At 42.5% G+C, this 23218-nt stretch overlaps 2 protein-coding genes across 10 annotated transcripts; one reads left to right on the top strand and one right to left on the bottom strand.

The window, feature by feature from the left end:
* Positions 1-6: 6 nt before the first annotated feature.
* On the top strand, positions 7-15525 carry LOC112564539 (spondin-2-like). Of its 2 annotated transcripts, XM_025239417.1 has the most exons (4): positions 9-724; positions 9762-9973; positions 10331-10664; positions 11964-15525. In XM_025239417.1, exons 1-4 carry the CDS (start codon positions 481-483, stop codon positions 12236-12238), a joined length of 1065 nt encoding a protein of 354 aa, XP_025095202.1. In that variant the 5' UTR covers positions 9-480; the 3' UTR covers positions 12239-15525. The 2 variants fall into 2 exon arrangements, with proteins under 2 accessions (XP_025095201.1, XP_025095202.1); XM_025239416.1 differs by lacking the exon at positions 11964-15525 and having other exon boundaries at positions 7-724; positions 10331-11199.
* A 1165-nt stretch (positions 15526-16690) lies between these two features.
* Positions 16691-23218, bottom strand: LOC112564538 (E3 ubiquitin-protein ligase TRIM56-like). Of its 8 annotated transcripts, none has more exons than XM_025239407.1 (9): positions 22861-23218; positions 22503-22646; positions 21620-21696; positions 21059-21204; positions 20206-20430; positions 19659-19852; positions 18761-19412; positions 18329-18499; positions 16691-18168 (listed from the first exon to the last, which is right to left on the bottom strand). In XM_025239407.1, the coding sequence occupies exons 3-9, from the start codon at positions 21693-21695 to the stop codon at positions 17662-17664; spliced, it is 1971 nt and encodes a 656-aa protein (XP_025095192.1). In that variant the 5' UTR covers position 21696; positions 22503-22646; positions 22861-23218; the 3' UTR covers positions 16691-17661. The 8 variants fall into 8 exon arrangements, with proteins under 8 accessions (XP_025095192.1, XP_025095193.1, XP_025095194.1 ...); XM_025239408.1 differs by having other exon boundaries at positions 22870-23218; XM_025239409.1 differs by having other exon boundaries at positions 23081-23211.

Below are 23218 nucleotides of genomic sequence, written 5' to 3'. Positions count from 1 at the left end.
AAACATCCAATCACATTCACCCTCCTGTCTACCTACCAGATCAAAAGCTTATATAGAAAGACCCGCATTGTGTGCCTCTGACTTTATTTTCACACCCAGAACAGGACGAACAAATTTTAGCCAAAGTTTATAAAGTGGCGGCAACACACAGAGAGACTCTAGTCACCGGGTACTGCCATGGCAGCAGTTGTTGTAAGGTTGGAACCATCGAAGCAAGTGTCTTTATAAGTTCTTGAACAGTTCTTGGCGTTTCCATGGTGACCACACTGACAAAGCTTTGTGTACACCTGGTCGGCTCCCTCCAAACTATTAGTTTATAAAGGTAATGTGTGGTGTTGTTATTAGGACACAGAGTTCCTTTTAAGACACAATATTTTTGACACAGATCATCGAAACAGAGACTTGACCATCAGGTCGCACAGTGTTGTTGGGTTTTTTCCCTCATAAAAGAAGGTAAACAGCTGTAGGAGCTCTGCCATCATGGCTCTTCCTCATCGAATGTCGACTGTCGTTGTCTTGATGCTGGCTGTTGTCGCGATGCTGATGGAGGTAGGAGGAAGTCGACAGCCACGACAAGGAAGGAGGACCAAGCGGGGTAACGACATGTGCTCCTCCAATTCCGTGGCTGAGTACAAGCTCACCTTCTACGGAGCCTGGTCCAAGGAGAAGTTCCCCAGAATGTATCCCACATCCCGGCCACATGCGCAGTGGTCCAAGCTTGTTGGTGAGTTCTACTCATTCATCTTTTTTTTTCCCCTTTCCATTCACTTCCTACTTTTGATCTTTCTTCAGTCATCTTTTTGCGTCTTCTTGCTGTCTTTCTTTCTCTTTTTATCTAGCTGTCTTTGTAAAAATCTTCCTTCTTCTTCTGCATGTTTTTTCCCGGTGTCTCCTTACTTGTGGGATACTTTCAAAAGTCTCTGTCTGCCTCAACAGATGTTTGTATATGTATGTGTTCGTGTGTATGTGTGGATGTACGCGTCTGTATATAAATGTGTATGTCTGTGTGTTTGTGGGTGTGTACTTCATTATTGCGTTGATCTACATAACAATCATCAATCATGATTAGCATTTTGAAATCGTGTAAACTTGCTGAAAGATAGACGACACAAGCTCCTCCCCTCCTTATGATCATATGCGCAGTTGTTTAACATGATAAAAGCTGGAGATTACGAGAGGAGGAAAACATGTTGGAGAAGGCAACACGGTGAATACCCTCTGTGTGCACCACGTCCTTGGGTCTCAAGGGCCACTTGCTCCACGTCTGCGCCCCGCCACTTCTTAAAACCAGTTTTATTTCCCGTGTTGTTCTTTCTCAGAAGAAATCAACATCTGGAGGCTAAGTTGCTCTTTCCTTTTTATTTCAGAGCAATGCAGCGATTGTAGACTAAACCATCGCAAAATGTTTAAAGATCTCTTACTTTCTGTAATCATTCTGTTTGTGCGTGTTCGCAGATGTCGCGCGAGGCAAAATTATAAACGGCTTTCATACCCCCTACACACACACACCTCTTCCTCCCAGTCTTCTCTCTCTCTTCCTCCCCAACCCTGTCTCTCTAGGCGCTAGCTGAGGGGCTAGTGTATAGCAGAGACTTAAAGAATAACACGAGCCAAACAGTAAAATTCAGTTTAAAATTACTAGAAAATTCACAAAACAAATCCATGTCCTGAAAATTCGTTACAGAAATCAATTACAATTTTTTTAAGAAAAAAAAAGACAGATGGCCTAACCTAAGTTCTAGTTGCTTGCGTTACCTAGGATGTAGCCAATGCGAGAGCTTCTATCATATGTTAACGAGGCCTTGTCCAATCAGCAAGACTTCTTTTGTGACGTCACGGGAAATAAGTTTTTTTTTTTTTTTATCTTTTCCGAAATCCAGGTGAAAGCTACGCTGTTTAAAGACTTGTATTCCTTTCATCGGATATCCCGGTTAAGACTTTAGAAAGTAAGGACCAGAAAGGTACTGAGAGATAATCGCTTAACTGATGCATAACAATGGCGACGTAAAGATAAAGATGCAATCGATGTTTCACGTCGAGCCAGCAACAAAGGCTCTACCTTTCACAACAAAACTCAACAATCGACATGAGCAGAAGAAAAGGTATAGAGAGAAGAGAAAAACACCGACAGATACAGAGACAACAAAAAATAGATTGAGAGACGAGCAAAGAAAACCAGTCACATGGACATAGACATATACACAGGAAGAGAGAGATAGATACACAGACATAATATCGTCCTAATCTCAGCAGATATGCTGACCAACTTATTTTAAACCCCAAAACAAATTTTTAAAAAACCTTTGTTTTGTCCCAGTGGACAATTTGAACACGGGTAATGCTCTAGTAACAAAGTAAAAGAAATAAAATACAAACTAATATTACAGTGCAACAGAAACAGATATCTGCAGAAATTATCTCTACATAGATAGAACAGAGTAATAATCTGTAGAAGTTGCTGCAGCGTTTCTAGCTCTTAGATATACATATCTGAGAGTTTTGTATTTCGCGATGTTCAGTTTCGTATTTTCGAGCAACAGTTTCATATTTCACTTATCTAGCGAAGAACACTTTGCCCTACTCCCACACTGCCATCCTAAAAATATGTTTGCATTTCTGTTGGTGGTCGTTTGAAGGACACAGCGGTGGCGGCGTAGGGAAGTAAATGTTTACAGTTGTTTAAATTACTCTTTCCCTCAGTTGTTTAGCCTCTCGCTATGACGTCAGTTATGTTTACGACTCGGCATCTGCAGTGCTCGAGAATGATACACGTTTGTACACAAGGGTAGGCGGACCAAGTTCGAGGTCGTCTGGTTTTGCTGCAGCAGTCCACCCGTTTAACTGGCGCATCTTCCTGTCCTCAACGAAGGAATTAACCCCAGAGGTCAAAGATTGCAACCTGAGCTGTATGCGCATGCCTCGTGACCTGCTCATGAAACAAAGACGGAATTGAGATAATGTCTTTGTTTCCGTGTTGTGCAAGATGTCAGTTATCAGGTAGAGGTTGACTTGAAACTTCTTGTCACTTGTATGTCCGGGATTTACTTTCGAACTTGTCTTTTTGTTTTGCTGTTAGTACGATGTAAGTAGTTGTTTCCTGTTTGAGACCTAGGCTGTGTGCTTTCTAGTGGACACTAGAAATGATGATGGTGAGAAGACGACAGGACTGCAGTAGGGACAAAGTCGTCAACATCTTGGAACAGCAGGAAGACAAGGTTGTGATGGGGGTCTCCACGATGCAGGGGATGGCAAGTGGTTGGAGGAGGGATAACTTTTGTTATAAGCTCCAAGGGTGGGCAATGATCTGACTGGACGATTTCGAGAACAGCAACACTTCATCATTATATGAATTGATTATGTGTTCTGGAAACAAACACAGAACACCATTACCTTTGGTAACAGTGGACTCACATAAAGATCTGTTTTCAGGGCACTTTCCTATTCCTGTGGATGAATTCAGTGTTTGTAAGACCTCGCGAGTTCATGTGAGGTTATCGCTCTGTCGTAGAACTCTTGAACCGTTTCCCTTCTGATTGTGCAACACATCAGCATTGTCCTGTGTGTTTTGTCTGCTGGCATTTCAGACATAAACAGTGTTAGTCATTTGACATTTCTCACGGTTATGAAAAGGGGGTTAGTCTGGCGCTGCCTGCAAAACTCTGGTCACACAGGTGGTTGCAGGCTCCTGTTCCTTGGAGTGCAGCTCTCTCTTCCGACTGTCATCCATAGTGCAGCTGCTCCATCTCGCGAAGACAAACAGCTGCGATTACTGTGACCTTATCATCTCCTACCTCTGAAACATCCTTAACTACTGCACTAAACCAAAGCTTACATTCAAGCAAACTTGAATAATTCCGTTTTCTCACAACTATTCAAGACTATATCAACAAACCATTTCGGTTTGATTGGAATGACTTTGCTGTGAAGAGGGTAAAGATTGTTTCTTGCAGTTTAGAAGTTTCTGTGAATCCTTCGTACTGTCTCAGACAGTTACTAACCTCTTACCAACAAATATGAAAAGAAAGTTGAGAGTAACAACGATGTTTGCTACTGCACCGCCGTCTGTACAGTCGCCGCTTACTTTTAATTACTAGGGTACAGAGGAGATGAGCGTAGATACCCAAGGAAAGTTTGATAGAAGTGCACCCGACGGCGATGGCGGCTTGGCAATGTACACAGGAATCAAGGCCGACACCAATGAACTGTGGTGTGCGACTTGGCTGCGAAATACTGGCTCCTGATTGTCTCCAGCAGACCCCTTCATCTTACCTTCCTCAGGTGTTTGTTTAATGTATGTATGCCTTTGAGATAGTCCAGAAGGTTATCTTCAGAAGGGGTAGAATACCTATCCGTTCCAGCATAAAAAAATACCGAGCCAGTTTTAATTCGCTTACGTGTGCATGCAACCCTCTCCTCTCCCCGACCTCATCACCTACACTTCTCATCTTTCCCGCTCTCCGTTTCTTGCCACCCTTCGTTTTTGTTTTTTTTTAATCGCTCTGTGCATGCGTGTGAGAGAAAAAAAAGACTATAGCTTATAACCTACTCACATGTTTAGAACAGATCCAAATGTTAATGGCAGAAGAAATGATAGAAGCCTGGATGTGAAGCAAAATATACTGAAGTCATTAAATAGACGGTGGTGCTTTAATACTAAGTCGCACAACCCTGGATTTTGTTTGCAAACTCTGGTGTTTTGTTGTGCTGACCTGGAGTGCACATCACATATGCAGTGCAGGTTCCAGCCGCTGCATCTCTGGACTTCCGGCGAGTGTGCGCCATCTGCCGGTGTCTCAGCCTTTGATGTGCTTGCTAACATGTGTGTCAGGGGGAAAGTGCTCTGGCTTTCATCATCACGCTGATCATAAACTCTCTTTCTGTCTCTCTTTCTGTCTCTCGTTCTTGCTCTCTTTTCCCTCTCCACTTTCTCTCTCACATACATTCTCTCTCTCGCTTTCCTACCTGTCCCACCCCACCCACCCTGCATTGTATTATAATGGCGGAAACTCGCCGGCCATATTTCCCTGCTGTGTATCGAGAATTGTATTCCTTTCTCCGCTAATGCATTTGCCCCGTTATCATTTTAAGAGCCCACCCTTGACCCAGCATCGCCGTTATTTGACTGCGCAGTCAACCCCAGGAGCGTGTAACAGGTTTTAGGGAATTACAGTATTATGTTGTACAGTGAGGAACGTCACTGTATTGAAACAAGGCATCGGTTACATAACACTGCAAACAGGACGGTACAGCACTTGGTGATGAACTCTCTGAGCATTGGCATACAAGAACCAGAACTCTCCATTGTAGATGGCAAAGTGCTTGTCTCATAACTCTTAGATGTGTTTGACCCTTTGTCCTGACGAAGTCTGATAAAAGTTTCTTTCGTTTGTTCGTTGTTTTGTTTTTGTTTTTTTTGTTTGTTTTTTTTTTTTTGGGGGGGGTTGGTGTTGGGAGATGACCTATCCACAAAACACAGCAGAAGGTTTAGTGAGTGGAAAGTAAATAGAAAGTTTCCTCTATCACCACCAACTAAGCGCAGCTTTGAAGGTTTGACAGGGAACAAATACCTATTAGGACAAGTGCGTCACACGACTTCCATTGAAGGCAAAAATAGTACATGCTGCTTTGATGACAGCAATAAATAATAAGTTCTTTTTTCTGATAATGTTTTTGTTAATATAAAACAATAACCTGTAGAAGGTTATCCGCTTTTCACTCTTATGGACTTGGAAATTGAAAGTAAGCAGAAATAACAACGGGTGGAACAGACCAAACAATGCGACATACCTTGCCTAATGCGTCACATGTTTTATCATTTTTTTCCCTTCACTTTCGCTGAGTTTTGCAATCCTTTGATTTCCTAAGAAAAAAGAAGAAAAAAACAAGACTTATGATTCAACTGTTATGCAAATGCTTTCAGCGAGAAAAAGCCCTAGTCGGCATAACCCTGATTGTGTGTTTACTAACCAAGGCTGGTTCTCTGATGACGAAGAATGAGCTGGCTTCTGTCAGCTCCTCGCCTCCTGTCTGGCTCTGCTCCACCCTTGTGTCTTTTCCGGGTCGGGGTACACTGGGCTGTGAGGTCATCCCATCTGACTGCCTCGTCCCCAAAGCCAACATGGCGCCACCTCTGAGACAAGCAAGAAAAGAGGGAAAGTATTGGCGGGGGCCTTGATGTTCTTGGCTGGTCGGATTGTGTCCAAGCCAAACACCGCAACGCCTCACCTGCTTGTCTTGGTTGGTCCTGCAGGTGCTCCGAGGGCGTCAGGAGCAAAAGGAACATAAACAACCGCTCGCCCCCAACCTGAGACTGAACTCAGGGTGGGAAGACCGGGCTGTGAGTTTTTGTTTTTGTTTTCTTAGTTTGAATCCTCGATTTTCCACACAAAAAGTCGAGTTTGTCTAAATCCTGGCAGAACCACATCAGGTCTGTGATGTGCGGTTGATGAAATGGCAAGAACCTTTGACCTTTAAGATATTTTTGCAAGCTTTTCAGCCCTGACATACAGTCATGTAAGGCTACTCTAAAGGAACTATTAGAATTTGTGAATAAAACGAATGTGTCTGCCCCTGTTATTAAACCTACAAGTCGTTTTGCTGAGCGGTTGTCAGCTCTACCACAGAAACCCACGTGACTCACAGAGTGCTGATGACCTTCGACCCACCCCGCTAGGCCGTCTGCATAAGCTCTGTGAAAGTTTTCGTGTACATGTACCCGGTCTAGACGCCTTTACCCGTTTCCCAAAATGCTGCTTACACGAACGCTTTGACTTTTGTCATGGCCCACAAACAGGAACGGGTCATCATGGGGGTCAGGTGCGAGGTCTTGTGAAGGAGGGGTCTTTGTCGCGACATTTTGATATCGGGTGGGTATTACCCAGCATGCATCATCATAGGTACTCTCGCGTGCATACGAGTGTGTGGATTCTTCTCTTTGGCTTTCTGGATAAAATGTGTATTGCTCTATGAGAACCCAAAAATTTAGATGGAAGTGTTGGTTATGATATATGCAGATATTTTGCTAATACAATTTCCTGTAATATATATAATTCTTGCTATAGCCAAGTGAATTTATATCCAGTCTAAAGACTTATCTAAACTTAAAGAGGTTTAATCCAGGATATAAGAAAAAAAGTCAGTTATAAAAAAATTATTGTATTAATAAAATTTTGCTTGAGTACGCACTTGCACACACACACTAGCATAAACACAAGCACGCATGGAAATACCCACAAACACAATCATTGCTTCGTTTAGAAAGATACTAAATTGTTACTTCGAGCCTTATTACTAACGGTCGTGTTCACCTGATGATCAAAATCTCAACGTCAGCAAATAACTTTCCTTGTATAGACAGTACAGCCTCGTTTCCGTTTCCCCAAAGGACATCACAAACATCCTCTGTGCCTGCAGCCCTCATGCTGTCAAGGTGGCCACAAAGGGCCCATTTTTTTTAAAAGTGAAAAACCAATAATTAACAGCTATTTTCAGAGTCCTGCCCCTTTGAAATGCGATTAGGGAAACTTGTCACGTACTTGAGGCTGTCTGGATGACTTGATTAAACGTGCGTGGACCTGCAGCAGGTTAGTCATCCGCCTACACCACCTCGCCAGCCCCGGTGGTCGCTCAATCAAAATCCGCCGAGAATTTGTCACAAGCGTGCAAACTTTACGAAAACATCTGGCGACCTGACGCCCACTGAACCCGACAGGACCATCCTCAAGATTTTAAATCCCTTAGAAAGACTGACACTCATGTTGAAATTTTTATAGACTGACCCTCACATTCTTCTGTTCGGGCCTATGTTTCTCTGCTATTAAAACAAAAATATATGAAGGTTTGTGTCTCGTAAAACGACTTCTCATTCACATTTTGGAAACTGGCATCGTAAAGTCACCAGTCTGAAAAAATAATTAACCTTTAACCTGGTGGTTTGCTTTGGCTGGTGTGAAGCTTGGGTTACGTTGACTGGACGAGCTGTTCCTAACTGCTTAAATTCTTGTCTGACTCTGTTTATTAAAAACTCAATCCGTCTCGTTTTTAATATTTAAATGTCTATAAAGTCTTACAGTAGCACTGTTTAACTGTTTGTTAAGCTTGATATTCGTAAGAAGCAGCACTCATTTTTTAGAAAAAAAAGAATAATTTCGTTTGCGGCGAAAGTATTAGCCTACTGATTAAACCATTTCTTAGTTTTGTAATTCAGTTTGGTGGAAGAAATACATCGAAAAATTGCATGAAAGTTCGCGAAAGAACAATTTGTGTTCATTGAGAAAGGTTATAAATGGCCACTGGCATGCCATAATATCATTTGAAAGAATTTTGTTTTTACATTAGAAATCCCGCTAACGGCTACAAGTTAGGAATGCTTAAGTTGCGGTACAACCTGAGAATGTTTCTGACAAATTCTATCTTGAATGTGCTCATCATTTATCTCTCTCTCTTTCGCCTCGTCCAAGGAGATCGACTGCATGAAGAAGGCTTAGCACACTGCATGACAGGCTAAACTTAAGCACGAGACTGGGCCCGACTGCATGAAGAAGACATGCTACATACACTACTAACAACATAGCGACACTGGTTTGACTTCATGACCCCATCTTTCACTACTATTATCACAATACTACAATGATGGACTGAGCGTGAAAGGTCTAACAAAGTCGCTCTGTTGATAGTCACAACATGTTTCTAAAACTTAAAACTGTCTTAAAAAAGCTAATTGATACACCTTTTTTTTTTAAAAAAAAAATCGCTCCTTTTCCATTTAGATGCTCTACCACGTGCGTACGAAAAACTTGTGCTGACGGGAACGAAAATCTGGCATGACAGTTTTCTTTACAACAATTATAGTATAAAAAAAAGGTTCTAAATATGTGTTATGCCCAGTGTTTCCATTAACCTGATTATCTAGACAGAATGAAGGCCTCAACGTGTTTACAATTATCGCTTACGTTGTGCAACTGGCCCCTGGCCGAAGATTCACCCAGACGGTTGCCCATTTTTGTCGGTCAGTTTCGCCGCCGCTGTAAGCAGGACAAATAAACACTGTCTAATATGAGGCACACTTAGCAAACAGAAGCTGTTTGCATAATGCACGTATGTTGATCTTGAGGGCGGTGGATTAATGTTATGATGGCGGCAGCATAGGGGTTACGTCAACAGACAGATGCGGAAGCTGGTGGTTTTGCATCCAGGCAAACCATGTCCCGGAGTGACAAACTAGGTCCAGGCTGCAGACCTGAGGAGAACAAAGAATTATGTTAGTTCAGTTGCGAAACTTTCCGGCTGGTAAAGAAACTCGAAAAAGCTGTGTGTGTTTGCATGTTCATTTTTTAGCAGATGCTTTCTTTAGAAAGTATGTATACGAAAGAGTTGCAGATGAAAAGAACACAGAATGGAAACGTCTGACAGACTGTATACGCACAAGGGAAAAAGAAAAAGCTGGATGTGTGTGTGGGTACGTGTGTGTTCGCGATCGTATAAGTAAGTTTGTGCAGACATGTTTGTATGCACGTGCATACGCTTTTAATCACTAACATGAAAAATTCATGCGTGGAAACTTGAGCAGCAGCTGATTGGTCAACATAAACAAAACTTTCAAGCAAATCACCATATGATGGACATAGAAACTAAAGGGTTAATTAAATTTCGATATGTGAGTTTCGTTCAAAAATAATCATCTATAGAGTTACATTGAAATTTAGCTGTTAGAAATTTTATGTTGGACTCAAGTTGACCTCTTCACATCTTTGTGTCCGCAGGCCGGACGCACGACAAGAGCCACCAGATGTGGTCGGAGGGCAACACGTCCAGCCTGGCATTTAAGAAGTTTGCTGAGGAAGAAGACTCGGAGCTGCTGGAGATGCAGGTGCAAGGATACGACGGCGTCTACGATACCTTCAGCTGTGAGCCCCTTGCGCGTGGCGAAGGCAAAACCTCTACTGTCATCCTCGCAGACGGAACCCATTCGAAGGTAAACATCGACACCAGGTGTAAGCACTGACACCACCAGGTGTAAAAATTCACACCACCAGGTGTAAGCACCGACACCATCAGGTGATGGTCATGACAAAGAATGGAGATGGCCATGAATGTTTTTATGTTCGAGTTGACGGTGCACGAGATAGTATAATTGTGTTGCCTCGTGTTGCTTCCTCAAGTATGAAGATCATTGCATCGTTTTACATACCATCGTATGCTATTTCCCTGTATTGCACCGTACTTTATCGGACTGTATTAGACAGGATAGCCTTCCATTACATAACCGATTATTCTTCGAGTCATTAGTACAGGCTGCTTACATTTCTTTCTGACCATCTCTTTATCACAGGTGTCGTTCGTCGTCAGGTTAATTCCCAGCCCAGACTGGTTCGTGGGAGTGGATGGCCTTGACCTTTGTCAGAACGGTCGATGGCGGCAGAAAGTCAGCGTCAACCTGAGGCCATACGATGCTGGCACGGACCAGGGCATCACCTTCACAGCCCCCAATTATCCTTCCCACCCTCTCCAACCCGTGCAGAAGATAACGGCTTTTTTTCCTTCCCACATGGCCAGCCCCTTCTACTACCCAGAATACAGGAAACTACCCCGAATAGCTCACGCCGAAATGCAGCTGGTGGCTCAGTACCTGAGGAGAGGGGCCGCGTCCTCTCACAAACCGAATGGTGAGTCTAATGTCATTGTTTATGGGGATGATATGGTGACCTCTGCACCTGCCACTGTTGCCAGTTCATCTGACAGAGCATTGGTGGAAATGACCGACGAGCACAGTCACAGCGCTTCAGGGAATCCTAGTGCAGAAGGTTCAGTAGCCAGCAAGAGGACAGAACAGCATCCGCAGATAGCAATAACAGGGGCCTTAGATTCTTCTTCCCGGCGACAGATAACTCAGCATTGCCCTCGCAAACGGAATCGCAGGTATGGACAGAAGAGAGAGGCCAGCTTCTTCAGAGACAGGGGGCTCTGCTGGGCGGTAACTCTGACAGCGAGACGAGCATGGAGAACCGGGAGGATCAGACTGGACATGGAGAAGACCCCTTCCACAAGCCACTAAGCAGCGTCCAGACGGACCTGACCCACGGATCTCGGGACAAAGAGACGCGACTTTCCGTTACCCCTCTCGAAGACAAGAAAGATTTTCTCCCTCGGGAGGACGAAAACCTTGGAGAACCGTCAACAGAACTGAGCTTCCATCATAAATTCTACACACCTAACGTTTACAAAGCGGCTGATACGTCCACTCCTCAGATACTGCAGGCTGCAGGCTCCTCGCCCAACCAGAGAACCCTGGCACCACAGCCAGAGGATTCCCAGCCATTCCGTCCTGCCGAAGATACAAGAAAAGAAACCAGTCCCAATTCGACGGATTCGCCTATGAGAGTCGGAATCAAAGAGCAGGATGACCATACTGACCTGCGGGAGGTGAAAGGTCCCGCCGAGACTGGGGGTAGCCAGTCACGTGGCACATTTCGACAGCCGCAGTTTGCCGAGATCTCCGCAGACGGCCCTTACAGAACGCACGGTATGTTCAAGGGACAGTAGCATTAACAAGAAAACCAACCCCGAGAATTCGTCCAGATTTAACCAATAAATTTCAGCGTCGACATGTTTTATTTTCTCCATTCCGTTTTCCCAACTTTCTTTTATTTGTTCATTTTTCTCTTTTTCTTTCTTCACACCGTCTTTCTGTTCTTCCTTTTCCTCGTTTGTTTTGTCGGCTTCTTTCCATTTTTCTTTCTTTCTCTCTGATTTTTTTTAAGTTCTTATCCTTTTGTTCCCTTTTTTCTTTTTTTTCTTTCCTTCGATCCCAATCCGTCTTTCCTTTTTGTTTGTTTTTAACTCTCTTTTTCAATTACTTCGCATTTCTTTGTTTTCTATTCTCTCTCTCTCTCTTTCAATTACTTCTCATTTCTTTGTTTCTATTCTCTCTCTTTTTTCTTAAACGCTTTCATTTTTTTTTTCAGAATTAACGGCTGAACCGGTGGACTGCCGCGTGACGGAGTGGAGCGAGTGGGGGCCCTGCAGCAAGACGTGCGGCTATGGACAGCGCGTGCGCAGTCGTCGGGTCCTGTCTCACGCTCGCAATGGCGGCTCCGTCTGCCCTCTGCTGCAGCAGCAGGAGCTGTGTGGGGGCATGAGCACCTGCAACTGGAAACACTTCGATTCCTTCTCGCAGAAGATGTTTGGCACCGGACGGAGACAGCGCTTCAATGTGGACCACAGAGCCCAACAAGGGTGACAATACTCCCATCTCCCACCCCACATCACCACCCCCAGCCAGGGACGAATGATCACAATGTGACAGTCATGTTGTCAAGTTTGATGTATTGCAACGTGAGGTTTATATTTTTAAGCTTCTTACAGAAGCGCTGTTGGTTGTGAAGACTCGTTGAAGGCTGTGTACCGAAATTTGGTGATCTTTGAAAACAGGCTAGAAAAGTAGGCTTCAAGCACAGTGTATTAATGGTTGCTTGACATTTTACACATTAATATAGTACACATGTTGGAATTACTTTGATTACTACAGTACACATCACATTGTAGTATTCACACAGATTACTATAGTACTTATGTTGGAATTACATTGATTACTGCAGTTCTCATCACATTGTAGTATTACTACAGTACACATAGTGGGATTACACAGATTACTACAATACAAATGGTTTGATTACATAGATAATTACAGTACACATGGTGGGATTACATTGATTACTACAATACAAATTGTTTGATTACATAGATAATTACAGTACACATGGTGGGATTACATTGATTACTATAATACACATGGTGATATTACATAATTACAGTACACATGAGGGTTGCACAGATTACTACAATACACATAGTGGGATTACAAAGATTACTACAGTTTACACATAGATAATTACAATACACATGGGGATTACATAGATAATTTCAGCACACAATGGTTGCACAGATTACTACAATACACATAGTGGGATTACAAAGATTACTACAGTTTACACATAGATAATTACAATACACATGGGGATTACATAGATAATTTCAGCACACAATGGTTGCACAGATTACTACAGTACACATGGTGGGATTACATAGATTATTGCAGTACACATGGAGAATTAGATTACTACCATACACAAGGTGAGAGTTTATAGATTACTACAGTACACAAGGTGGCATTAAATTACTACCATACACAAGGTGAAAGTTTATAGATTACTACTGTACACATGGTAGGGTTACATAGATTACTACAGTACACATGGGGAATTAGATAACTACCACACACATGGTGAGATTTCATAGATTACTACAGTACACTTTACTGGAATGCCAGAAAAGGGGGGTGGAATGTTTCTTGTAAGGACTAAAAAGTCAATGTATTCTCCTAGGGGGCTCCTCAATGTTACCTGAGTAGCTTCATCAGCTGTATCTCAGCCAGGCTGATAAAGTTCACAACTGGTGTGACCTGGAGAACAGGTGTATACCGACAGTAAAGAATGGTGTTTGTGATGAGGGTGCGATTTTTAAAACCCTTTTTGTGGTAAAGTGATCTCTCTTGGGTTTGAAGAACGCAGGAGGAAATCCGACAATAACATGTTCATACACCTTGCTGCCTTGAAAAGGCGAACAATCTGCAAAGTAAAGAATTTTTTACGAGGCAGAAATGTCCTCTCAGAATAGAGTGTGTGCTTAGTTCCAAGAAAAGATTACATGCTTTTTTGGAAAAACTGTAGTTGACATAATATAATGTTTTCTTGTACACCTGGTCTTACCGTTTTATTTAAATTTTGGGTATGTAAGACATGTTACAAATGTGCAAAGAATGGATTTAAAAGAAACAGATAATTTTTGGAACAAAATCTGTGTTGTGGGACTTGGGTTTAATCTGAAATTCTGTGATGAACATGTCTTTTTATTTGTATTATTACAACAGCATAAGTAATAGAAGGAGAGCATGGTACTTTGTCCTAACAAAATCTTAGTCACGTGTACACACATAGATAAATGTATATCACATGTCAGTCTTTAGGAAATGTTTGTTAATTAGATGAAAAATATTTTATGGATAAATGAGATTAAGACAAATTTGTATCAATCACTGTTAGATGAGGCTATGAGCAGATGCTGATTATGGTTTTGTGAAATGTAAAAGAATAGGTATCCCTAGAGAAAATTACTGAGTTACTAAAGCAAATAATTAATAAATGTTGACAAAGTGCGAGTAAAGACTACACGAAATTCCTGTAGGGTAGTCTACATACCCTTTCCTTCTTATTTTATTAACATAAGTTTCTACGTATCACATTCAACAAACGTTAACGTTATTAGTAGCCAAGAATACAAGGCAAATTTCAGAAAAAAATAATAAAATTTTTACTCAAGATCATCCCCTAATCCCGTAGTTACAGAGTATATAAAATAGTGTGTCAACTGTTCGTGTTTGAATTGAAAGTCGTTTTGCTTCGTTAGACTCCTGATACGCAATGGCGATCGTGTAGGTCCGTGTTCTGCCTTCATTCTAGGCTTGGTAAGCTTATTCAATGAAATTTTTTCGACGGAAACATTATTTTGGACACAGGTCTGAATATTGAAGGTTGTGCATTGTTTACATCTTACCGTGAGGTTTACTCCTTCGATTGATTTCGCAGTTGTCGAGATCGTCTGCATTTTTTTTTTTTTTTAATATCACGTGACGCGTTTTTTTTTGCGCATGCGTTCTTGAGCCTTGTAAACTTAATGGAGAGGATAACTGGACGCAGATTTTTTTAACTTCTGGGAAAATAAATTTATGCTTATTCTACGGACAGGCGAGTGTAAAGGTTGTCATTCAATGTCCCAACGCCACGTCTACAAATGCGATGATAAATTAGCGGCCTCAGGTCAGGGGCGTTTAATTTTTCTAATTTTTAGTGGCTGGCGGCTCATTTTTAATTACAGCAACATACAACAGTTGGAAACATTTGGCTAGGTGATAAAAAAAAATTTTCAGTCGGTCAAAAGATGGTAATAAATAGAAATAAATACAAGATTTTCCAAGGAAAGTAGCCGAAAAACTCCATTCTAACAGTGACTCAGAAAATATAAAGTAGCCCTGACCCAAAGTATATAAGCTGCCGTATCATCGCCATTTATAGTGAGCCACACTGTGGCAGGTGACTTGCCTTCTCCCAGGATGTAGAGTTTGGTCTGTGTTACTGTTGTCCTAGTTCGATATGCTGCATTGGGTACTAACAGCGAGAAGGTCTTGTGCGTGCGTGTGTGTGTGTGAAAGAGAGAGTGTGTTTGTGTATGTGAGAGAGGGTGTGTATGTGTGAGAGAGTATGAGTGAGAGAAAGAGAGATGGTGTATGTAAAAATAATAGTGACGCTAAGGACTGCGGTGGATGGTTCGCCTTGAGAAGGAGACATGGAACAGGTACAATGGATATGGAACTGACATGTTGTACATTTCTTGCATGAATATGCTATTTTCATACTTTTTTACTGCTATAATTTGTTGTCTTAGAAAGTAAAAGGTTTGCAATGCATCGAATGTGACAGTTTAATTCTTGTTGATTCTTTCTGATCTTCCTCTCTTGCTCTGAGCAGTTCTGTGAGGTTAGAGCACCATATCGTTCAAACCCAGAGGCGTGCTGATTCGATACCCGTGTACGTAGCGCAGCAAATTTTCTCAGCTGACTCAGCTGACGGAAATGGATACCTGACAATATAATTTTGAAGAGGTAAGGCAGTGAGGGAGAGGAACAGATACCGCCATTACAACAGTCTGACCCCAGAGAAAAGTTAGGTCTCGCTCCCCAAGGATCCTGACTTTAGAGACTGGACAGCGTCCTCTTCTGAACACTTCGTCACACAGCATCAGATACAAACAAAAATATCGTCAGACAGAAACACAACATGAGCTACAAACAGTCAAGTACAAACGGCATCAGATGCTACACATGGCGTCAGACAAAACACAAGGCGTCAGATTTAAACAGTCGTTTACAACAATGCATTATCAGACATAAATATATAGCATCAGATATACACGTACGACGTCAGACGCAAACAGACAGCGTCAGATATCATCACAAGGCGTCAAACACGAACAGCGTGGGTTATATCATCGGCCACAAACATACAACATCCGCATAAACAGTTACAAGCATAAAACCGGCGTCTGCTGCTTGCATGTCGTCAGCATCAAGGTGTTTTATATGTTTGTTTATTATGCTTCCTTTCTCTTTCGTAAATCAGTGCAGATGTTTGTACGGATGTTGAATATGCGTTTACATGTGGACGACAGTAAGGATGTGTATTTAATGTGACCTGCCACTCACCCCAATCTACTACCACCCTGAAAACAGCCAAACGTGGCAAAACACACACACGAGCATGCACTGTCATAAATATATGTTCCTGTGGACTCACACATACATACACTAGCAGGCACACGAACATACTTGTGTATGCTTACCAGTGCTCACACCAAATCCCAATATTCATCAGGGGAGGTAAAGGCGGCAGACAGAAAGAGATGAGCTCCCCTTACATAAGCTGTGGCCTACTTCGAGTTTGTGAGCGTATGTGTGATGTATGGGGAAGGCATCAAATTAAGTTTCTATATATGCTAAATACGTGTTAATCCAGCAACTACTTATCAACGTCTACATTCAAAACTTTTTTCAACATTCAATGAATGATAGAGTTTCACATCCACAGTCATGACAATGTTCTTGTTCTCAGCAAAGTGTAAAGTGGTTTGAAGAAATACAATTATTTTTTAATGGAAGCTTTTTCAATCCGGCTCTTCTTCCCATTAACTGATTTAATACTTTTGAAAACTCAATTTAAGACTAATAGGCACATAGAAAAATAGAAGACTCTAAGCATAAATATGCAGCTGCGCTTTTTATATTTTTTCATTTTTATCTCCGTGAGTTTTGTTTGTTTATTTTTCACAAGTAACCATCTTGAACTTAAATATATATTTTTTATTTCAAGCATAAAACGGGGCTTTTTGTTTACCAATTTCAATCTCTGCAAATTTAGTTTAATAACTTTTGCAAAGTCTTCTTGAATTTCTAACAGTGAATTCTCTCCATTCGGTAACCTACCAAACAGCCGTGTAGCAAGGGACGTAAATGCGTTAATCGTGAACCTTTCTCTGTCTAGATTCGCGTCCCTTGAGTTGTAAGACATCGCTCCATCTGCCGTAGATTGCATGAGGAATAAAACGAATTTTGTATTCTCACCCAGTTTTTCCACTTTACACGTCCCATATTTTTTAAAGACTGAGTAAAAGAGATAATTAAAGATCAAAACTTAAAGTCTGTTCATGTCTTGCCCACAGCATTACTATGAATGAAACACTTCCGTCCCCCCCCCTCAAAAAAAAAAGAACAAAGAACCATTTATTATCAAGATTGCATTAAACTAGCGTCCTAACCATCTTCTGAGGTCCCTTTGTAAACAAATTAAAACCTTAAAAATACAATTTTTGTCTCTCCCTCTCCCCACACAATGTTGCCCTGTGCTGTACATTTTAATGATGTGTACGATAAAGCTTTGACCATTCTGTCTCCGTGGCCTCTCTCTTCAAGAAGTGCAGACTGCTTCATACGTCAGTGTATTTATCAATTTTTCTTTTACCTATGCTTGGAGCAACGAAGTACACTGCATAATTTTACATGGGAGTTCTGTATACCACAATCGTGTCCTGGGCGTTCGTGATGTACAACAATCCATCGCTGCCGATCTCAATCCCTCTAGGGTCTTCCACCCCATCCTTCAAGCGAAGTAAGGTTCGGTCAAGCTGACCCTGAGCAGTAAGCCTGACCACGCCTCTGTTCTCCGCCACGTACACTCGACCATGACCGTCGCTTGCAACGCCGGCTGGTTCCTGTAACCGCATGCTGCCGGCAGGCTGGAAGATAAATTTGGTTCTTCCAGACACATCCATGCAGACAACCGCTGCTTTGCGACGATCTGAAACGATGAATTCGCGATTTCCGGGCAGAACCGACAGGTAACCAGGGTAAGAAAAGAGTTGAGTGCCCTTGGCGACATCGTGAGAAAAGGATTGGAGGACCTCACCTCCCAGGTTAATGATGTCTACACATGGATGACCATCTTCTGCCCCGCTGGCCACCAGAGTTTCTGAGCTGAGAGAAGCGAGTCCAGAATAACGTTTCTGGAAAGAATTAAATATAAATTAATTTGAAAAGAATAATATACCTGATACTCACCCACTCATACCTATCATAGATAACAGGACAGTGAATGAAAAAAAAAACAGTTTAAATTATTTTAATAGACTACCCAGCAAAATATTAAAACAGGATGCAAGTCACCTGCGCAAAAAAGGATGATAACAGAGCCAAGCGAGGCACCACTTTGACAATGCAAATCTGACAGGAAATCGGAAGACTAACAGCGACCTGCGCGTCGGAGATGCGCGTAACACACCAAGGTTTCCCACCAAGAGCTAGGCGGCTGTCCAGCTCCCTTCTGCTGTGAAAAGTCTGTCAAAAGGACAAAGAATACAGTTGAACAATCTGTCGAAAAAAAAACTGTAAATAGATTGCTTTATCTTTTACAATGTGTCACATCTCACTCTACATTTTTAACTGGTTACCATTCGTCACTCTCATTTGGCTGCCAAACTGTTACAGGAACCAAATGTATGACTGTACTGGAGTCACTGACAGAAAAGAACTCGGCTGTGATGCCCAAGATCACTGAGGTGTTAAGATGTTTAGATGTTTGCGAGGACACAGTCTTACCTTGACACACTGGTTTGCCCAGTCCGTGACAACCAGGATGTTCTCGGCACCAAAGACGAGAATATCGCGCAGCTTTGGTGGACACGCGTCTTCTCGAAATTTCGCCGAGATCGTCCTGACCTTCACAGGTGTGTTGATTCGGACAACAACACCTTGACCCGAGGGCAAGGTCGTAGAGCGCTGTCTTTTGGGTGGAAGAGGGGGAGGCACTCTCTTCCTGACTGCGGTTTGTTGGTCAGGTTTTACTTCCGGGTCAGCTCTTACTACCACCTCTCCAAAGTTCAGCTTGGGAACGAAGGGAACGAACTCTAAGTGAACTTGCTTCAGACTCGACAACAAGGTCTTCATCTTTTTCGTATCTACGTTGAGAATGTCTGTGTCCAGAACAGACGACAGGCCCTGGATGACCTCTGCATCGGAACTTCCGGCCAGCCTCGACTCGGTGAGCTCCAGGCGCTGTTTACACGCTGCGATCTGCTGGTCGGCTGTCAGCAAGCGCTTGGTGACCCCGCCATATATGGTCTGGAACCGCTGGGCCAACTCCTCCACATACTCAGTCTCCCGTCGCCGAACGGCGGTCACGGCATCTTGGGACGCCTTTCTGATGGCGCTCTCCGCGAGCGCTCGCTGCTGCTCCAGGTCCCTGATGGCGCTGCGGACAACGGCGTGCAAGCTTGAGTCATCGCTTTAATCTTTGTTCTTAAAGCTCTACAAAAACGTTTTTCTTGTAGTTGGGGCAACGCTAAAATGACTAACAACTAAAGAAAATTGTGCACTATTTTTATTTCAGAGTCCAGAATGAATGCCTGTACTTGCAAAGCTTGGCCGAGAAAGACTTCTGTGAACAAACACAATAACGATAAAAATATTTTTAAGTGCTTTATAGATGTATGACTACCTGTCGAGGTCGGTTCTGAGTCGTTGTACGCGGCCCAGACGTGCGAGGAGCTCGCGCTTCTGCAGGTCAAAGGTCACTCTTCGATCAGAGGCAGCGTCGGCGAGGGTGACGACCTGCAAGCAGCCTCGGTGTGAGATGCCGGCGCACAGATGACAGATGCTGACGCTGCAGTCGCAGCAGTACAGGTCGAGCTCCTGACAAAGAACAGAAATGTCAGTAACATCAGATCGAAGCCTTCACACCTTTACACTCCACCTATAATTTTGTAACGAGTTAGCGGAAGTGTGAATTATTGAACACAACATTTCCATGATTGAAAACATTCAATAAAATAATCAAATGAGCGTAAAATTATTGTCTCCTCTCTCTCTCGTAGAGTGAAGTCCCCACACAGTTTATTACCCCTGATCCTGAAGGTATCTCATTCCATTTTGTTTTTTAGTGGAACCAAAAAAAAAACCATATTTTATTTCTCAAAATCATTCTTTCTCAGTTTTTTACTCTTTCTCTCTCTCTCTATTTCTCTCGCTTGCTTGTCATCCATCACCTTGTCGCCATGGAGACTGCAGGGATTCTCTGTCCTCTGTCCCTGGCGCCTTGTCATGGTTGGTGCCGGCTGTAGAGCCTTGATGAGACTCTTGATGTGGAAGTCTGTCCGGAGCAGCGAGGCCCAGTCTGAAGGGGGTCGGCGTGTGTTGGGCGCAGGGTTCAACTCTCGACACACAGGACACAGAAATCCGTTCTTTTTGGCTCCTCCTCCCACTAGGTAACCCTGCCCCATCCCCCGCCAACATGGAGCAGGTCATCAGTGTCTTCCCTGACATTTCTATCGTCGCTAAATTCGTGACATAATTGCACGCCAGCTCACACCATCCTTTCTGAACTCTTCTAGAGGAGGACATGTTTGTCTAATGACTAGATAAAGCCCAGTGAAGTATCTGAGTCAATATTTCCTTCTGGTTAGGAGGTATACGCCTAAATTTATCGACATAAGCAGAAAGAAGTCAAACTTGTGAGGTCACATTTACATTTAATTAAGATGAGGCCCCAATTCCAAGACTGCATCCAGTCTTTAAGCTTTTTTTTTCCCTCTTTCTTGCCGATCTAAACAGAGTATTTCCCACACAGACAAGTAGATATGTGCATGGAATGAAAGAAAGTAGGAGAGATGGGCAGAGACAGACACACTCTGGAAGCTGTATTTCAGTAACGCACCCCAGACAACATTCCCCTCCACAGGCGAATACCTAGCTTTCTGTAACTCACTCCAGACAAAATAAGGACGAATGGGGGCACAAGAGCGTGAACCCGTGCACAAAGTAAGGCGGGGGAGGGGCAATGGTCTGTGCACGTCACGTGCACGAACCAACCGAGCTGCACGTGCAGTCGTCGCGCCTCACCTGTAAGCATTTCTCGCAAAAGCGATGCAGACAGGCCAGAGTCTTGGGCTCGGTGAACACATCATAGCAAATGTAGCAGGTCAGGTACTCTTCTCCTACAGACTCGTGGGTTGCCATGGTACCGGAGCAGGACCATGCTTTGTGCTGTAATGGCAAAGAAAGTCGACATGTTGAAAAGAGTAGGGAGGGTGGTTAGGGGGTTGTTTTTTTTTTTGTATGGGGGATTTTGTTGTTGTTTTTGTCTGTTTTCTTTTGTTTTGTTTGTTTGTTTGTTGGGAGTTTTTTTGTTTTTGTTTTTTATTTTGGTGGTTTTTTGTTTTGTTGTTGGTTTTTGGTTTTTGTTTTTGTTTTTTTTGTTTTTTTTTTCTTCTTTAATTACCTGAAAAAAAGCGGTTATCTTTCTATGCATATTAATGATTTTGTGAAATCTTGACAAAGAAAGTCTTCGCTTAAAAAATTGATTGCTTTTTGTTTTCTTTGCCCGTAGTTTCAATATGGAAAACAAATTTGTGTGTGCGTGTGTGTGTGTGATTTTATGCATGTGATATCGCGTTTCGTACTCAGTTTTGCAGGCCATTTGACCGTATGACAGGCAGGTTGACAAAATATTGTAGCAGTGCAATAATCTGTCGGCCATGCTAAAAAGAAGAATGCAACAGTGTAAAAAATGTGTGTGCGTGTGCATGTGTCCTAGTACTCTACTTTTCTTACTATTTATAGAACGTGCCCCTCTTCCGCTCTATTTACTAGCAATGTGATTTCTGTAAAAATCTCTTGTAGACCTTTCTGCACTCTAGACCTGGTCGTCGGTACATTCCTGTGGGAATTCAACAGTTGTCAAAAGAAGCAGCGAGAACATACAATCTCAGGCGATATATATACACACACCAGATACACATACATGCAAGCATTACAACATAGATGCATATACATAATGCTCCTGTGTACAAACACATACCGTTCAATATACTCACATGTACACATAAAGCCACATCCATTCACATCTGAAGGTACACGAACACATAAACATCCGCAATGTGTACACTGGACAGGTAATGTACAATGTTTGTACTCATCTCAGTGGACGAGTTGTGTTTGTTTTTCAGTATCTACATTGTGTAATCACACCTATACACACACCTTCGTGTCAGTTGGACTAGACTTAATGAATTCATGTCAAGTGCAGTAGATATCCTAATCTATGATTTCTTCTGTATACTGCTAATACTAATAATTTGCTATTGTTGTTGTGTATTGGAGATGGTGGGAGTAGCACTTGTTGACTGGGGAGTTTTCAATGATTGTACTTGCATTATGTATGTGGTATAATGGTATTTATTGCTGTTTAAATACTACAACATCAAGATTATTCCAGTTGATTACTTCAAAATACTACAAAATCAAAACTTACTAGTTCTGTAGGAAATGATAAGCTTTCACTTACATATGTTTGCTGTCAATTCTGTGAAAACTTTCGTCTTAGTTACACCACTTGACTGAGAAGTCCTGTCTGGCAGCACCATGTAGACATGTTAGTTGTCCACCTGACTTCCCTTTTGTCAAACTTACTGAGAGGGTTTTTCAGCAGCTATATACGAATGGACAAGATAACTATAAGTTGCTGATAAACGGAATGGTGTCACCTGATGCGCAGTAACTGTGTATCCGTGTATCAGTGTACGAAAAGCATTATCTTGTTTTGAAAGAGCTTGTAACCTGTAACCTGTAACCTGTCTCAGGCTCACAAATCCGTACACCCCACCCCGCCAAAAAATAAATTCAAAATAAGCACAAATACATACAAAGCTCACCTAGTTCCCGACACAAGATGATCCTTGAATAAGTGTTTGGATATCATTATCAACCAGTATCTGTTTGGCACGAAGAGAATGAACACTAGTGATTGCAGCCGTGTATGGATGGAAAGTCGGTTGTGAACATTGTGAACAGACGGTGGAGTGACAAGGAAGGTTATCTTCACCAGGATTCACACAATGCGTGTATTTTCCTCGACACACTCACCACACGATTATACAAAAGAACTTGCAGCATGTGCACTACTCAACACAGGAATGTTCACTGCCCTGGAGACCCCTGTGTGTCACTGTATGACACAAGGTGAGCCACACCAACTAGGATGCGAAAGGAGCGACCAGGGAA

The sequence above is a fragment of the Pomacea canaliculata genome, linkage group LG5, assembly GCF_003073045.1.
Source record: "Pomacea canaliculata isolate SZHN2017 linkage group LG5, ASM307304v1, whole genome shotgun sequence".
Taxonomy (NCBI): Eukaryota; Metazoa; Mollusca; class Gastropoda; order Architaenioglossa; family Ampullariidae; genus Pomacea; species Pomacea canaliculata.
This window is presented reverse-complemented; position numbering and strand designations above follow the sequence as displayed.